This window comes from Anolis carolinensis, chromosome 3 (assembly GCF_035594765.1).
Source record: "Anolis carolinensis isolate JA03-04 chromosome 3, rAnoCar3.1.pri, whole genome shotgun sequence".
NCBI classification, from domain to species: Eukaryota; Metazoa; Chordata; class Lepidosauria; order Squamata; family Dactyloidae; genus Anolis; species Anolis carolinensis.
In genome coordinates this window covers 61,102,201-61,118,799 of record NC_085843.1, presented here as the reverse complement: position 1 = coordinate 61,118,799, position 16,599 = coordinate 61,102,201, and the positions used below count along the sequence as shown (strand labels likewise).

Genomic DNA, 16,599 nt, shown 5'->3' with positions numbered 1-16,599 from the left:
CTGGAGCACATTGATATGTTTCTGGCCTTAGTGTCTATGTATTTATGTTCAGGTAAAAGGAAGGGCACCCACAGAGATGCACAATACATACTGTGTTTTAGCATAGCGTCCATTTTGACCTGCTGTCACTATATTTCACTAACTGTCTGCTGTCAATATTTTTACACGGCCAAATCAGGGCTATTGTCTAAAACAGCCACAGGAATCCGAAGTTATGTGTGTAAGCATGAATAAAAAGCATGGGGAACACAGCACTTCAGGAGTGCTGTGAAGGAGTCTGCTCTCACTCTTTTGACTGTGGTTGGCAGAAATAACGGCCTCTGCATAATGCTTTAAAGTAAACCAGGTTGCACCAAACCCAGGCTCATATCCAAAAGAAACGAGCTCTGTAATTAACTTGGCAATCTGCTAGGCTGAAAAACATTTTAGTAAGTCATAGCAAAACATGACAAACACTTTAATTCACAAAAGCTTGGGGGGGGGGATGAAGGCAGAGAAAATAGGCTTGAATTACCTGTTGGGGTTTTTTTCCCCACAGCTGGGGATAATGTACTTCAGAAACAAAAAATGCACTGCAAACCTAAAAAGGACAGAATAACTTCTGATATGACTAATTCCTTTTGCATACAGTTGTACTCTTAACTCCATCTATCCCTTGCCCTTTCTTTAATTTGTTGATGATATCTCGATTGGTATAGTGCCACTGAAAGTTTTTTGCAACCCAAAATTTCATGAGAATTATTTTCTTTCTTTCTTTCTTTCTTTTCTTTGCGGCTCGGAGTTTAATCTTATTGATATAACCACAGTGGCAGGTCTGTGTCATATGTTTGTTCTGTCTGTCTAGTTGCTTCACTCCTGGCTCATGTGCACCTAGAATTTTAGTATTATTAAGGTGTTCTAGGAGACCCAGGTTTGAAACCCCATTCAATCATGGAAAGGCACTGGATGAGCTTTGGCAAGTGATTGGCCAAGATGCTTTGCTAAGAAAACAAAATGAAAAGGTCACCAGAAGTTGGAATCAATTTGAAGACACATAATAACAAATTCAACATGCAGAACATAAATATATAGTATGAATAGAGAAATCAGGCTGCTGACAAATGAATTTCAACAAGGAGAAATGTAAGATACTACACTTAGGTAGAAAAAATGAAATGCAAAGATAAAGAATGGGTGATGCTTGGCTCGACAACAGTCCATGTGAAAAAGATATTGGAGTCTTTGTGGACAAGAAGTTGAACATGAACCAATGATACAGCAGCTAAAAAGTCAATGGGATTTTGGAATGCATCAAAAGGAGTGCAGTGTTTAGATTGAGGGAAGTCATTGTGCCTCTCTATCCTGTGTTAGTTAGACCTCACCTGGAATATCGTGTCTAATTCTGGGCCCCACAGTTTAAAACAGATACTCACAAGCTGGAAGGTGTCCAGAGGAGGGCAACTAAAATGATCAAAGGTTTGGAGACCATGCCCAATGAGGAGAGTCTTAAAGAGCTGAGTATGTTTTGTTTGCAGAAGAGAAGGTTGAGAGGAGACATGATAGCCATGTATCAATATGTGAAAGGGTGTCATAAGGAAGAGGGAGCAGGCTTGTTTTCTGCTGCCCTGGAAAGTAGGCCTCAGAGCAATTGGTTCAAATTATAGGAAAAGAGATTCGACCTGAACATTAGGAAGAACTTCCTGACTGTATGACCTATTCAACAGTGGAACTCTCTGCTTTGGAGTGTGGTGGAAGTTCCTTCCTTGGGAGCTTTTAAACACAGGCTGGATGGCCATCCGTCAGAAATACTTTGATTGTGCTTTTTCTGCATGGCAGGGGGTTGGACTAGATAGCCCATGTGGTTTATCCCAATTCTATGATTCTGACATGATCTCCATGCCAACATCCAGCACTGTTTTCCCATACACACACATAGAAGGATTAAAATCTTTATCACCAGAACCCCTTCATCTACATCCACAAATTCTGTGCCCATGAATTCAGAAATAATTATAGGCAGTGCAACATTAGTATAACACTAATAGTGAGTCACTGGACTTTTTGCAGTGCACTTTTACTGCTATGATAATATGCTATAGAATCCTGGAAGCTGAAGTTAAGGTAGGGATTTCTCAAGGAGAAAATTATTGTGCTTCCCCAAATTAAAAACCTAGGGATCACAACTGATGTACCCATAAGAAGTAAACAAAAATCATATTGCTGTAATTATGTAGCATTATGGGGTCCATTGTTACCCTCTTTTACACACATTTGATTGTACTACTGTGTTTTATTCTGTTTATTTTATTTTATTGTTGTGTTGCTACTCTTTATTTAGTTGTTTATACTTGTTTTTAACTTGTTATACCTTGTTCCTGTTTTTGGGCTTGGCCCTGTGTTAGCCGCTACGAATCCCTTCAGAGAGATGGAGGCGGGATAGAAAAATAAAGTATTATTATTATTATTATTATTATTATTATTATTATTATTATTATTATTAAGTCTACACACTAGAGCAATGGTTCTCAACCTGGGGTCCCCAGATGTTTTGGGCCCTCAACTCCCAGAAATCCTAACAGCTGGTAAACTGGCCAGGATTTCTGGGAGTTGTAGGATAAAAACATCTGGAAACCTCAGGTTGAGAACCACTGCACTAGAGAATGCCAAACAGGGCTTGACTCAAGGGAGTGGGTGGGTATTTTAATTCAATTATTATATAATTTCCTGCACTGAGTCTATGGTTAATGCATATAGTTCTGTCATATAGCCTGCTCATCACCCCCCCCCCCCCCCCCAATGCTTTGGGCTACAATTCTTAGCATTCTTAACCATTATACATCCTGACTAGGACTGATAGAATCTAGACTGGGATTGAATCAAAATGAAACATCTGATGGGCAATGGCTTGAGGAAGGTGAAATAATAGCTAAGAGGGTAAGCTGCAAATCAGCAAGTCTTTAGTTTGAATTTTGCCTCTTCCGGGTATTCACTAGGTGGTCTTAAGAAGCATTTTTTTCTTGAACTAATTTGCTGCATCTGAGTTATGGTGCAAAATCAAGCTGATACCAGACAATGTTGTTCTGGTCAGCTTGGTAATATATGTGAGAAATTCCAAACAGTTGAAAATATTGTTACAATGTTGAATGCAATTCTTACAAGAATCCTTCGGGTAAGTCATGAGTGGACCAAATTTATGTTATGTTATGCTATATTTAATTTATAACCCTACTTTCTCTAAACACTCTTGTGCATTCAAAGTGGCTTGCAAGAAGTTCTAACAAAGTATAATCAGACAACTATTGACAATTAAACAACAATATTATTTAGAAACATCAAAACAGGTTTACAACACATTAAATTATAATTAAAAGATGCAGTTGTTGTGTGGATTCAAGCCATTTCCAACTTATGGTGACCCAAGCACTGGATTTCCTTCACAGGATTTGTTCAGAAGAGTTTGTTTTTGCATTTCTCTGAGATAGAGAGAATAGGATTTGCCCAAGGTTACCCAGTGGCCTTCTGTAACCGAGTTGGGCTTTGAACCATGGTTTTCCTATATCTTAGGTCAATACTCAACAAATAAGACACACTGACTCTTGTTTCATAAAGGATACAGACACACCAACATTAGTTCAGCAGAGATTTGAATTTGGAAATGCCTTTGGAGTTCTGGCCTTGTAAAATGCTTTACTGTAGTGGTTCCCAACCTTTGATCCTCCAGGTGTTTTGGACTTCAACTCCCAGAAATCCCAGTCAACTTACCAACTGTTAGGAATTGTTGGAGCTGAAGTTCAAAACACCTGGAGAACCAAAGATTGCAAACCACTGCTCTAGTGCACTGTCTGTATCTGACAGCAGGGTCAGTCATTTCTGATAGCCACTTTCCTCCTCTTTCTCAGAGCCTTTATGCATTCATATCACATGTTTGTTTTGAAATTAATGAAGTTTTAATGCCTTAAAAACCTCTTTAATACTAGAGAAGATGTGGATTATTTACTATCATAAGAGTCTGGATTGCAACAACAAATTTGCTCCGAAGAGAGAGATTTCGCTGCATGACAGGTGGAAAGGATACTCAATTGATGTGGTGCAAATTAATTTCATCACTTGATATTACCATTCTGGCCTATAAATTGTCCTTCGCTCAGGTGAAGGAGCTATTGGAATGAGAATCAGTATATTCATGACACTTGGTTCTGCTTCTTGTCTTCAGTTTTCACTGAGGCTCTGTGAGTGCCAGAGTATTGCCTAGATGCTACAATGAGTTGGAAAGAGGACAATAGCAGAACCTGAATCTTAAAAAAATTAGGTTTTTTATTGCTGGTATTTCCTGGGCCTGGAGACATTGCTCTGGATAGGGTTGCATCCCCTTCCTCCAAGAAAACAGCTGCATACCTTGATCCTGCTCTCTCATTTTAGGGCATGGTAGACCCTGTGAGTCAAATTGTCTCATGCCACTTTCGACTGGGATGACAGCTATGACATTTCTTAGATATGGATAATTTAGCCATAGTAATCTATGCATGGGTACCTTATTGATAAGACTATTGCAATGTATGCTGAGTGGGGCTGCTCTGGAAAAAGGCTCTGGAAATTAAAGTAAATGTAAAATATAGCAAAAATTGTTGTCTTGAATACTATATAAAAGCAGTAACATGTCAGTTATGTACTAGGTCCTCATCCATTTCCAATCTGAATTCAAGGTAGTGGATTGGGTTCTTAATCTTAAAGTTTGCGTATTCCTATACATGTATTCATCACTTATTTGATGGGTTATGGACTACAGCACTGCCAACATATGGAAATCGTTTTTTTATCTTGCAAATGCAAGGCTGAAGACCAGATGGCACTGAGTCAACTGAAGAGAAAAATTAAACAGCACACCAAGCCAAGTGAGGGGGGGGGGGATTTTTCTAAGAGAGGGAAAAATAGCACATGGCTGGAAGAGCAGATAAGGAGTCAAAATATTGATCAGGGTATACTTTAGAATGGTTGAAAGACTGGACCAACCAAAAGTGAATTGTCAAAAAGTGTGGGACTGAGAATTGATGTTCATTATCTTCATTCTACCATTGACAAAAGGATAGATGAACATGGCTATCCTTTGTCATGGCTATCCTCTGGTTGAGAACAGGCAGGTCTTAGAAACACCAAAGGAAAATATGGCACTTCATCAAGCTTTAGAGGCTTCATTGTGTAGGATAGTGATGATGAACTTAGAATGGGTTTTGCCTTGCCTGCCTTCTCTGCAGTAGGGAACCTTGGTGTACAGTGTCAAGACAGCAGTGCTTTGACCTATTTCTCATGCTGAGTTGACTTTATGGGGTAATCCAGATTTGAAAATTGAGAAGATGACTTTTATATGAAAGGATTGGGTTGATAGAGCCATTCTTATTCTGAATCTAGTGACTGCTTCCGATGATGTTTCTCCCATTCACAGGATTACAGATGAGATACGATCTGCCAATTTCTGCAGAAAGGCAATTATGATGTATGTTGGTGTCTAGATATGGCCTTAAAGCTTTGAGTGCTTTGGAATCTCTTCTATATTTGGAAAGACTTGTGGAGGCAATGAAAAAAAAATCCCTACAGCGTTTGTAAATATTCATTGTTGGAATGAATGCAATGACAAATTAGGTAGTCCAGATTCGTTTAAGTAATAGGTTGCAGCTTTGCCTTCTACCTATGATTTTTTTCTTACTCAACACATGTTGGATTCCATAGTATTCATTTGACAAGATTGGAGTATGTTGTCTACGTTCTGGTGCTGTAATTCTTAAACATTACTATTTTTTTTCATTCAGAGTAAAAGGTCCCGGAACTGAGGACTTCTAGATAACTTGGGGCTGTACACTATATTTTCCCCTGATTTTAGTGTGTTTACATATATTTGATTCTTAAAAGAATATAAATACTATAAATCAATTATAGGGCTAAGATTACCAAACCTGTGAGATCTATTAATTTCTCCCCTGCCACTAATTCTTGAGACATAATCTGGGAAGAAAACATAAAAAGGGAGTTTTTTTAAAAAAATCTGGTCACATTTTATATTGCATGCCAAAGAGTTTAATACATTTCTTGGGTGAAAGGCCTGAAGCAAATAGGCTGCCACAACTTTGAATTAATTCCAAATGAAGCACAGGTTACAGACTGCAGCAGCAATCCATCCTGAATGTGATAGTGTCATGCAACACAGTGTGAAGATTTTGGTCATAGCCCAGCCTTATCTTAACAAGTATAATCATTCTCATTTGGAGGATGGAGTTTTCCGACTACCTGCATTACATAAAATTGACTGTGATTTTACTGTTGGAAAGGAATCTTACTTTTGCTGCTTCTCCATGCACCAATTTCTGGCTGCTGGCCTGTAATATACCCCGCAATTTCCTCACCAAAAAAAAACTGGGTTCTTGCCTCCAGCCCTCGTCCTGTAAATATCTGTAACTAGCAGTTCAGGTAGATCATCTTAGCATTCCGCACTGTCAAAAAGATGTACATCAGAGTTCCCTTATATTTTGTGAGAATTAGAGTGAAAACTTGAAATCATACTTCACCTCTCTTCTACATGTGTCTCACCTTGCTATGTCTAACTTAACGTATTAACTTGACAAGAAGTTGTGCCAGCTGGATACCATGCTAAGTTTGGATATAGTTTCAAATTTCTACTTCATTAAATAGCTGATAAACTTATTTTCCTGACCTAGTATTCCTAGAATGTCTATATGTGTTTCTCTTTTGTGAAATTTGGAGTATGAAATACTAAGCATCACTAGGAGGGATCAGAAATTTTAGTGGGTCCAGGAATACCTTTTTTATTCTGGGCCTCTCTAGGGGCTCACATATGGTCAAAGAAGGAGAGGACTGAAAAAGGCTAATCTGATGAAGGGAAGCATCACTGCAACCTTTTTAAAAAATAAATTGCCTATCTGTATGCTTTCAAAAAAAAAAACCCCAATCATTTTTCAGGGGCAAAAAAGGCAGTCCAGGGAGTCTGAGAGCCATAAAAATAGCCTGAAGGGCTGGATTTCACTCCAGGACTACGCTTTGTTTGGTCATGATGTATAGGTTACACATAAAACTGCCCTATTACAGGACAGAATTATAGAACTGTTCCAACAAAGAGTGTAGTCATGTGAATATAAGGAATTTAGATAAAAAAAGGATCTGGATTCGTTATCCATGACTTGACTGCTCAGAAAACTAGGTCCCGCTCCTGAATAAATTATGCCTGCAGATAAGCAAAAATGTAGTAATAGCTATGCATTTTGAGAGACATCACTTTTCTCCATGAAAGAAATCTCATAACAAGCATTCCTGCTTTTAAAAAAGGACAGAGGATTCTAAAGGGGCACTTGAAACCCTGTTGATGATTCCAAGTTTCTGCCAGGGTAGGTTGATACTTAAGTAGAAACTAATGCAAAATTTACTATCAGACTCTAAGGATGTTCTAAAATTTGTCTCTTTACTCACAATGTCAGTTCTGTAGCTGGGACCCAATATGCCAGTCTTAATAGTACTCACTATACTCCAAATTTCAGTCTTAATTTACACTACCTACAGCAAAATGCACATTTGGACATGAAATATGTATTTAGGACACCAATCTAGCTCTTCTTGCAATTCCCTGCTCTGATTTTTTACAGTAATATCAGATGCTTTTCAAGTATTTGTGTACAAACAGACACACACAAATATACTTAAAAAATCTTATAGCAATATAGCAACTTGACATTAAGTACAGCCAAGACTGTAATTTGGCAAGCTTCTGAATCAGATTGAAGCACTCTGTTCTATTTCACTTCTGGTGTGATTCTGAATAGATAAGATATATAGATTCATCCTGTACATTTCTTCTGTTAATACCAATATTTCTTCTTGCTGAAAACTTCAGATGTTCATCAGTAATTTCATGAGTTAAATTACAATAAAAAACCACAAGCAGTATCACAAGTAATTTTTAGTTTCTAAACACATTACATATTTATTGCTTTTCTTGCATAAGTTTGACATAAACAATATCCTTTACATTTCCATACACAGGGCTAGAAAAAACTTCATTATATATTAATAAATCAATTTAACAAAAGTATATCATATATTCATAGAGTTATTTATTTCCCCTTCAGATTTAACATATGCAAAAGAATTATAGAATGACTGTGGTTTTTAACTGTTCGAACAGGAACTTACTCATTTTTTAACAATTGACAATTATATTGCTTTGGCCAATGGGATATTAATCAGCGCAGCAATATAGATTATTTGCGAACATATTTAACTAACTACAGTAGGTGTGACTGTTTACAAATTCCTCTGTTTGTAGGCAGAGGGGTAAGGTTTGTGTTGTCAGGTCTACATATCTAGCTATAGCTATATATAGGTGTTGATAGGCCTGGTTTACTAGACATTTTTTGTAAACGTGGGAATGATCCACACGATTCATTCTGCTTCTATAGCATGTAAACTACACTGTAGATGTACAACAAGTGGACCATAATGACACTGACTACTTTGATCCGGAATGCTTGCTTTTGTGAAGTGTTAAGAAGGCACAATGAATACTGGCACAAGTGCTTTGTATATTGCAAAGTGAGACAAGAGCTGGTCAAATACATGTCCACAAGAATTCTTCTGTAAACATTTTACCTTCTGATTTTTTATGATGTGATATTTATTTTTAAATAATTCAAAATACATCTTCCACACCTATGACATGGTTCTTTTTTTAGAAGGATCAGATGTTTCCAGCTGTCATTTCAAATGTATTACCCGGCTGGATTGAAATAATAATTTCCTCTGTATCTTCATTCATGGAGAACAGAACAGTTGGATTTGAAATGTGAAGCAATGTAATAAAGTTGGACACAAGGGGTAAGGTTCGTGCTAATGGCTATAACCTGATTTAACACAAAGGAAACATTAAAAAGTAAAGAATTTATGCATTAATTTCATTTTAAATATGCTTGAAAATGATGTGACTTTTATTAGCAAAGTTGAGGAACCTTTGTAACTTTCTAGATTAGGGGAATATGTAGCTCTTGACATTGTAACTCTCAAAAAGCACTTCCAGGATGGACAACAATAAGGGCCCATCTAGACTGGCCCAAAACTCGGGACCTGTCTTGGTTTAACTGGAGGTATCCAAACAATGCCTCTAGCAAAACTGAATGAATGTGGAATAATCTAAATTATTCTGAATTAATTAGAAACCCTGCTAGATCTGGACCTTCCTGAAAGGCCTGTGTCTAATGGAATATTGGGCCTTCTTGGTAGTCCTAGGAATACCTGGGGGTGAGTCTCCATTTGCTATCCTGGAGCTTAAAGGACTGGAATGGAACCCACCCCCATTCCCCCTAAAAAGTTAAAAAAAATCTTACCTGGCTGCTATAAAGTTCCTCCTTGTGCCAGGAGACCCGGGGGAGGTCTCTCAATCTCTCAATCTCTCCCCCCCCCCTCCCCCAAATCTCCTGGCACAGCATTTCCTCACACCCTCATGGCATGAGGAGGAATGTTATAACAGCAAGGTAATGTTTTTGGTTTTGTTTTTTTACTTTTTAGGTGGAAATTTGGAGGCCTTTGGGGTGGCTGCATGCCATCCTGATTGTAATCAGAATGGCATGTAGCCAACCCCCCAGGAAAGACTAGGTTTTTGGGTGGGAGTGGGGACAGAAATTCACACCAAAGAGGGTTTTTAAAACCCACTTTGGTGCAGATTTCTGGACTGTCTGGAAGTGCCCTAAGAGAAGTGTAGGCCAAAACTTCAGGAAAGCCAAAGGTTCCCGCCTTTGTTTGCAAAATTCAGAAAACACAATCCTCACAATACTTTTATCCAGATATTGTCTCATTTACCTATTAAATTTTACCTTAGATCACAGGATTCTCAACATTATAGCCAGAAAAGTTTGATTTGAACATTTAGTTTTTCAACCATTTAAAAGAAGCGAAACATATTTAATCATTCATTTCAAAACTGAGCCACTTCCATACATTTTGAAAGCACTAAATCCACCAATGCTGTATTGTCAATGGGGCTATTACAAGAATGATGGTTGGTGTCATTCTACAAATAGAATATCTTCACTCTTATGATTGCTACAAATCATTTTTGCATACATTTTAATGAAGCTTTACAAGCCTTTTAAAACGGGTTAATATAAGAAAACACAGAACAACCCACTACTTTGGAATCTAGAGTTATATAATTATGTATGTGTTAAGAGAAATTGATAACAAAATAATCTTCAAATTTTCCTTGTTCTAATACAAAAAGTAGTCTAAAAAACCATTCTGAACAGCAAATTATAAATGATATTGTAGAATTTTTTTGGAAACTAACATGCATTTCCTGATAAAATACTGCGAGCATTACTTTGAGGATAGCAGCTGCCCTGGCACCAAATTCCAGAACATCCAGCTGTTAACAATGCTATTTTCTTTCTTCTCCTTTTACATGTTTGCTTTGAATGTGCATTTCCCAATGGAAAACCTTTGCAATTATAAATAAATAATTACTATATGTTTCAAACAGTATTAACATCTCTTCATATTGAAATGTTTCCAAACTGGTAAATACAGCAGTACCATTAGATCAAAACCCTGCTTGATCTTTGCAGTCATGGATCTAGTTCTAGGAGGATTTTTCAGTTCTGGATATCCATATTTTGGAACACCAAGGCCACTCTGCTGGGAATGTACACCTAAAAAAAGGATAACAATTTCTTCATAATAAGCCTTTAGACTAAGGAAGGCAATAAATCTAAATGAGTAAAATAAGCTACTTACCATTTGAGCATGAAATAAGCAATTAGCAACTCATATTTATGAAGAGTACCATCAATATTCATTAAATGTATAATAGAATAATGGAATTGGGCATTCTGTCCTGAGGCCTATGGGGTAATAAAAATGATGCTTTTCCCTTTACCTTTGACACTTCCTAAAGCTAGATCTGCTGATAGGTTTCAATGCAGTTGCCACTAGAGGGCTCCATGTGATTTACAATCGCCAATTTTAGACACTTGAGGACATCCAGGTCGATACACTCTACAGTGATAAATGACAAACGCTTACTGCTGTACCTCAGCTCTAGTGCATTCTGAATTAAAGCTGCCCCAGGTCTGTGATGTCATTTTATACAGGTAAATACAAAGTATGGCACAGCAAGGCATTTGAGGATCAACAGGTCCATACAATAGTAATATAAGCTTGACCTTGAACCAAAAATTCATTTGCCTTATCAAATTGTGATTAAGTTCTTCCACTAATACTTTTAATCTTATCTGCAAACTGTTTATCTGGTTGAACTCTTTTGTTTTGTTCTTCAAAAGTTTTCTTTTTTCTGAACAAGGCAAAAAGAAACTAGCGACGGCATTCTCTCAACACAATACTTCTTCCAAGTACAGATTAGACTCACAACTCAAAACATGACAGATACATTCTGTTTACCAATTACCTTGATATGTGGTAGTTTAAAGACTGCTGAATACAATTGATCACATAAACTGAACTCAATAACAATGCAATTAGAAAAGAGTCAGCAGATGAGTGAAGATTGCAGGCTTCCTTTTTGACAATGCCAGTGTTTTAAGACTCCCCTCCTTCTCCTGGCATTCCTAATATAATGCTATTTTCAGCCATGTTATCTCCGAACCAGAGCCTGACTGACGGCATGAAAAGCTTTTATAGTCGGCAACCGGAATGAAAGGTGTAAAGCAAACAGCTTTAGGAAAAAAGGGAAAAGAACAGCTGATCTTCATCGAACCAGACTGTAGCATGTCCAATGCATCTAGGCTCTCATCAGTGAACACAGTGTTTCCCCCCTAAGGTTTCTGTGATAAATAACTCCAACAAATCTGCTCAGCAGGAAAGGATATATGACACACACTTGGGTTAGAATCATGCGCCTCCAAATTTACGAATCAAGAAAAATAATGATAGTTGTAGGGGTGGGGGCTTTATACTTATTTACTGCCATGGATTTAAATGCTGAAGGATTTGTTCCCATTTTTTAAATATATAAGCTGTTTTATGTAGCTGGCAGTTTCAAACAAACAAACACAAATTAGTACAATGTAGCTCTACTGAAAGCTGTCTTTCCAAGCCAGACAAATTTAGAAGACTGAATAGTAGTCAAATGGTCACAAAAAGGATGGCTCAAACCAAGCCCTCCTTAGGGCCAAAGGCTCTTCTGAAGAGGAATTCCTTCCCCCAGTAACTCCAGGTAATACTTTTACAAAAAATACACACACCCTCTATTATAAAGGGGAATGATATTTTGCACCCACATGAATTGTGTGCACTTATCATGATTAGAGCTTGTCTTGATTTAAATCAGAGGGCCCCAAACTAAGGCCTGCAGCCCTCCAAGATAATTTACCTGCCCCCATCCTAAACTTTAGCTTTAGGATCACACTAAGTTTAAATGACTTGAAAGCACACAACAACAATCCTAATTAACTCAACTATCTCATCCGTCAAAAGCATGCTCACACTTCCCATTAAAATACTGGTAAGTTTACGTTTGTTAAAATTGTTCTTCATTTTAAATATTACATTATTCTTTGATTTTTTTGGACTACAAATAAGATAGGTGCAGTGTGCATAGGAATTCATTCTTTTTTTTCCAAACTATAGTCTGGCCCCACAATAGTCTGAGGGACTCAGTTTACAAAGTTTAAGGATACTTGGTCTAAATTCACACAATTTTAATCTAAAGACACTCCACACAGTAATAATTCATAAGTCAAAATGAATACACACACACACACACCGTGTTTCCCTGAAAATAAGACATCCCCATAAAATAAGACCTAGTAGAGATTTGGGAGAATTGCTTAATATAAGACACCCCCCAAAAGTAAGACCTAGGGAGCCGAAGAAGGCGAAATAGAAGGGGAGGCGCACCTTCCCCAGCAGCGATGGGAAGGCAAAGGAGGAGCCCTCCTTCGCCTTCCCCAGCGGCGACGGCCCCATTTCCCACCCGGGAAGGAGGAGCACTCCTTCGCCTTCCCTGGCGGCGGCGGCCCCCTTTGCCGCCCGGAAGGAAAAGGAGGAGCCCTCCTTCACCTTTCCTGGCAGCGACGGCTCTCTCTTTCACCAAGAAAGACAGAGAAAAGGGAAAAGTGTGCGCCTTTCGCTCTTTCTTCACGCCGCAGGCGTCTTCCTTGGTGGAGGAGAAGAGAGCGAAATAAGACATCCCCCGAAAGTAAGACCTAGCGTGTCTTTAGGACCAAAAAGTAATATAAGACATTGTCTTATTTTCAGGAAAACACGGCGTGTATGTGTGTGTGTGTGTGTGTGTGTGTGTGTGTGTGTGTGTGTGTATATATATATATATATATATATATATATATATATATATATATGAGATTGTGTAATATAATTTTTTGAAATATTCTTTTTAAAAACATGTAAATTAAACCAAAATGCAAACATTAAAACTTGCTTTGCTATGTAACCATCTCAGCTAAAAAGGAAAACCGCTGTCTCCGGTGGTCAAGCAAGACAATTATGACTCCATGGGTCCTGTATTGATACTATGGCAGACTGCACATATTTATGACTTTACCAGCAGAGAGACTTAATTTCCAACTTAGGGAGAAACATCATTCTAAACAATTACTGCCTGCCTCTTCTTTTGGAAAGTCCTATCCAGTTAGATCAAGACTCAAAAAACTGCTTATACAAAAAAAAAGCTTGTTCAATAGAACTGTTTTTTTTACTTCTGCTCCTCAATAGGATATCCTCCTAATGCATCCAGGAGTAACATTGTTATCAATTCTGCAACAGGAAAGGAAAGATTACATGTATTGTCTCAGCTTACCGCTCTCCTGATAATTATGATATAAACCTAATCTATATCCACTTTTACAAATGCAAAGATATATTTAATAAATTTAATTTGCCTCTCAGAATTATGAAAAAAAAAACATAGTTAAGGAGTTCATAAGAATCAAGCTAAGGTATTAAATCCTCTCATGGGATACTTTCAGCTTTCCTGAATGGCAGGGGGTTGAACCAGTCTCTTCCAACTCTATTCTTCTATTATTCTAACTGTAAAATATTTCAAATCAGTGCAATCACTCTATTAATTTGTATCTTCAACTTCTACAGAATACTGTAAACATGCCTGTCTACACTGTGCATATTATTATTATTATTATTATTATTATTATTATTATTATTATTATTATTATTTTAAGTTGTTAATGGAAAGGTTGTAAATGGCAGTGTCAGGTACCAAAGCTTTAACTGTCTTTTTTACAGTTGCTGTTTTCTGCACCACCTGTCTTCTTACAGAATCTGATTAACTGCCTTGTGTCACTTGCCATTTACTTTTCTAATATGGTTTCCTCTATCAATCACATTGATATTTGTTGGCATTTCGTCTACATTCACTGTACAAGTAGAAATCAAAACTTCTATGATATTCCTCTTGAAGGAATGGCATTCCTTTTCACTGGTTGCTCATTCATCTGCTTTACTGGATAGCATATTGGGAGACGGGAAATTGGACTTCTGCATTAATGAAGTTCCAAATAAAGTCAGCAGAAAACATACAAAGATGGTGTGCAGAAGGATTTGACTACAACCTTCATCATCCGCCATTAGCATGGCAAGTTTTAATAAAGCATATAGGTAAAATCCAATGGTTTACTTCTGCATTTAGTGCTAGAAGAATTTTGACTTCCCAAATACGAGTACTCTCTACAGTGACAGAAGCGTTAATACCCCAACTTCAGGTTGCTCAGCATCCTGGAACAGGTTATAAGGTGTCCAGGAGGCTGAAGGAAGGAGAGCAGGATCACCAATTTTGGCAAAATAGAAGGATCCAATAAAAGTACCTCACAGGTTACTACCCTAATAATCGTTTTTGTCTCTGGTAAGGTCAACACTATAAGTAAGGTTTAAATATTATTTTTTTAAATCTGTTTATTTGATCTCTTCCACTTTTAGTTTCTTCTGTTCTCCCTGCCAATTTCTGGGCAATGAAGTCCTCTAGGGACAAACTATTGAGAAAAAAATTGTGAGAAGTATCACAGTTATAATAATGGAGAATACAACTGTGTGTTAAGTATTTGGCTGTAATCCTTTTGTCAGTCTGTTGCCTTATCAGACATTTTTTAGAGACAAGTTTTTCCCCATGCAAATCTAGATTTAAAAATGAACCATTTAAAATTACATCAGAAACCACGAAGTGAATACAAAAAATCTTTGTCAGAAAAATAACAGATTGATTCTAAAGAACTTCTCACATAATTTTATAAATTCTCCATGTTTGTGAAGCCCAAATATTGACCCAAACTCTGTCTTTCTTTCTATAGAAGCTTTATGTAGCTCAGTTACTTAATGTTAAGAAGTTTTACAGAAGAGACTCATTTTCGTATCATGAATTACAAAGCCTTCCAAAGTTGTTAATTGGTTTTACCTGTTTATTTTAATAATGTTTAATTGTATTTTAATATTTGTATGTTCTTTAAGTTTAAAAGTATATATTGTTAGCCACATTGGGTCTTTTTGAGATAAAAGCAGAATAGAAATAAAAATAATATGAAAATTCTCCTAAATTGATATCAATGTGAATATACAGCCATATATGATTAATTCACACCTGGTAAAAAGATATTTACGCAGTTCTACCACAGGATATAATGTCAGAGGACAATGCTGCCTCTGCAATGCTGTAGGCTTCAAAATTCTTCTTACTCAAATTTAACTGTATTTGCTGGCAGTTTGCTTCCTAAGCTCTAGCCCTGCTTCTAAACATGTGGTAGGCCATACAGCCAAGAAGGTATGCACTTGGGAACAGAACATATAGGGACGTTATCATCCAGATGAGTCAGCTGAGCATTTTACAATGAAGCTAGACTAATGGTGTTCAACCTTTGGCTTTCCAGTTATTAGGACTTCACCTTCCACTATGACTGCTCAGGTTGTCTGGAGCTTCCTGGGTCTGAAATCAAGATATCTGAAAAATCAAAGACTGAGAATCCCTGCACAACTTTTATATGTTGTTAATTTACAACCCCTTTATTGTTATTTTCTAAATTTCATAAATTACCTTGAGTCCCAGTCTAGGAATAAGGTGGTGTGTAAATAAAGATAGATAAGACCTTTGACCCCATGTAGCTCTTCTGTCAATCAAGTAATCTAAGATTCCATTAAGCTGTAAGGGTGGGCCATCATATTAGATCCACCAGAAAGGATGCTGGCCAAGCCAGCTTGGCCAGTGATCCCCTTGGAGAGAAGGCATTTCCAGCTGATAAGAGCAGATCCGGTGTATAACTTGCCATGTCTACTTATTGGAATGTTCCTTCCATGGGGGATGTAATGGAATGTCAAAATAACTAAATCTGCCTGCATTTATTCTACAAATGCTGTAATTTGAATCTCAACATGCCTAAATGTCCACATTAATTCATGTCAGAACTGTAACACATATTTTGTAGACAAATGTCAAATACTGCAGCATAATAGCCAATAAAATGACAGCTAATTGAGAGTATGCCAGTCTGCCATGTCACACTGTGCAGAGAGAAACACAATCAATGCTTGCCATAATCCATGGGAAAATGGTTATATGAAATCATCAGCATGAGCTCTTGTTCTCTTGTTCAC

The 16,599-nt window shown here is 37.3% G+C and overlaps 1 protein-coding gene across 5 annotated transcripts in view; it reads right to left on the bottom strand.

Annotated features, from left to right (window-relative positions):
- Positions 1-7,936: 7,936 nt before the first annotated feature.
- gbe1 (1,4-alpha-glucan branching enzyme 1) overlaps positions 7,937-16,599 on the bottom strand; it is a 267,486-nt gene continuing 258,823 nt past the window's right edge. For all 5 annotated transcript variants that reach the window (XM_062974985.1, XM_062974981.1, XM_062974983.1 and 2 more), the window contains one exon: positions 7,937-10,679. In XM_062974985.1, coding sequence (XP_062831055.1) covers positions 10,513-10,679 — 167 coding nt within the window. In that variant the 3' untranslated portion in view covers positions 7,937-10,512. The remainder of the gene's footprint in view (positions 10,680-16,599) is intronic.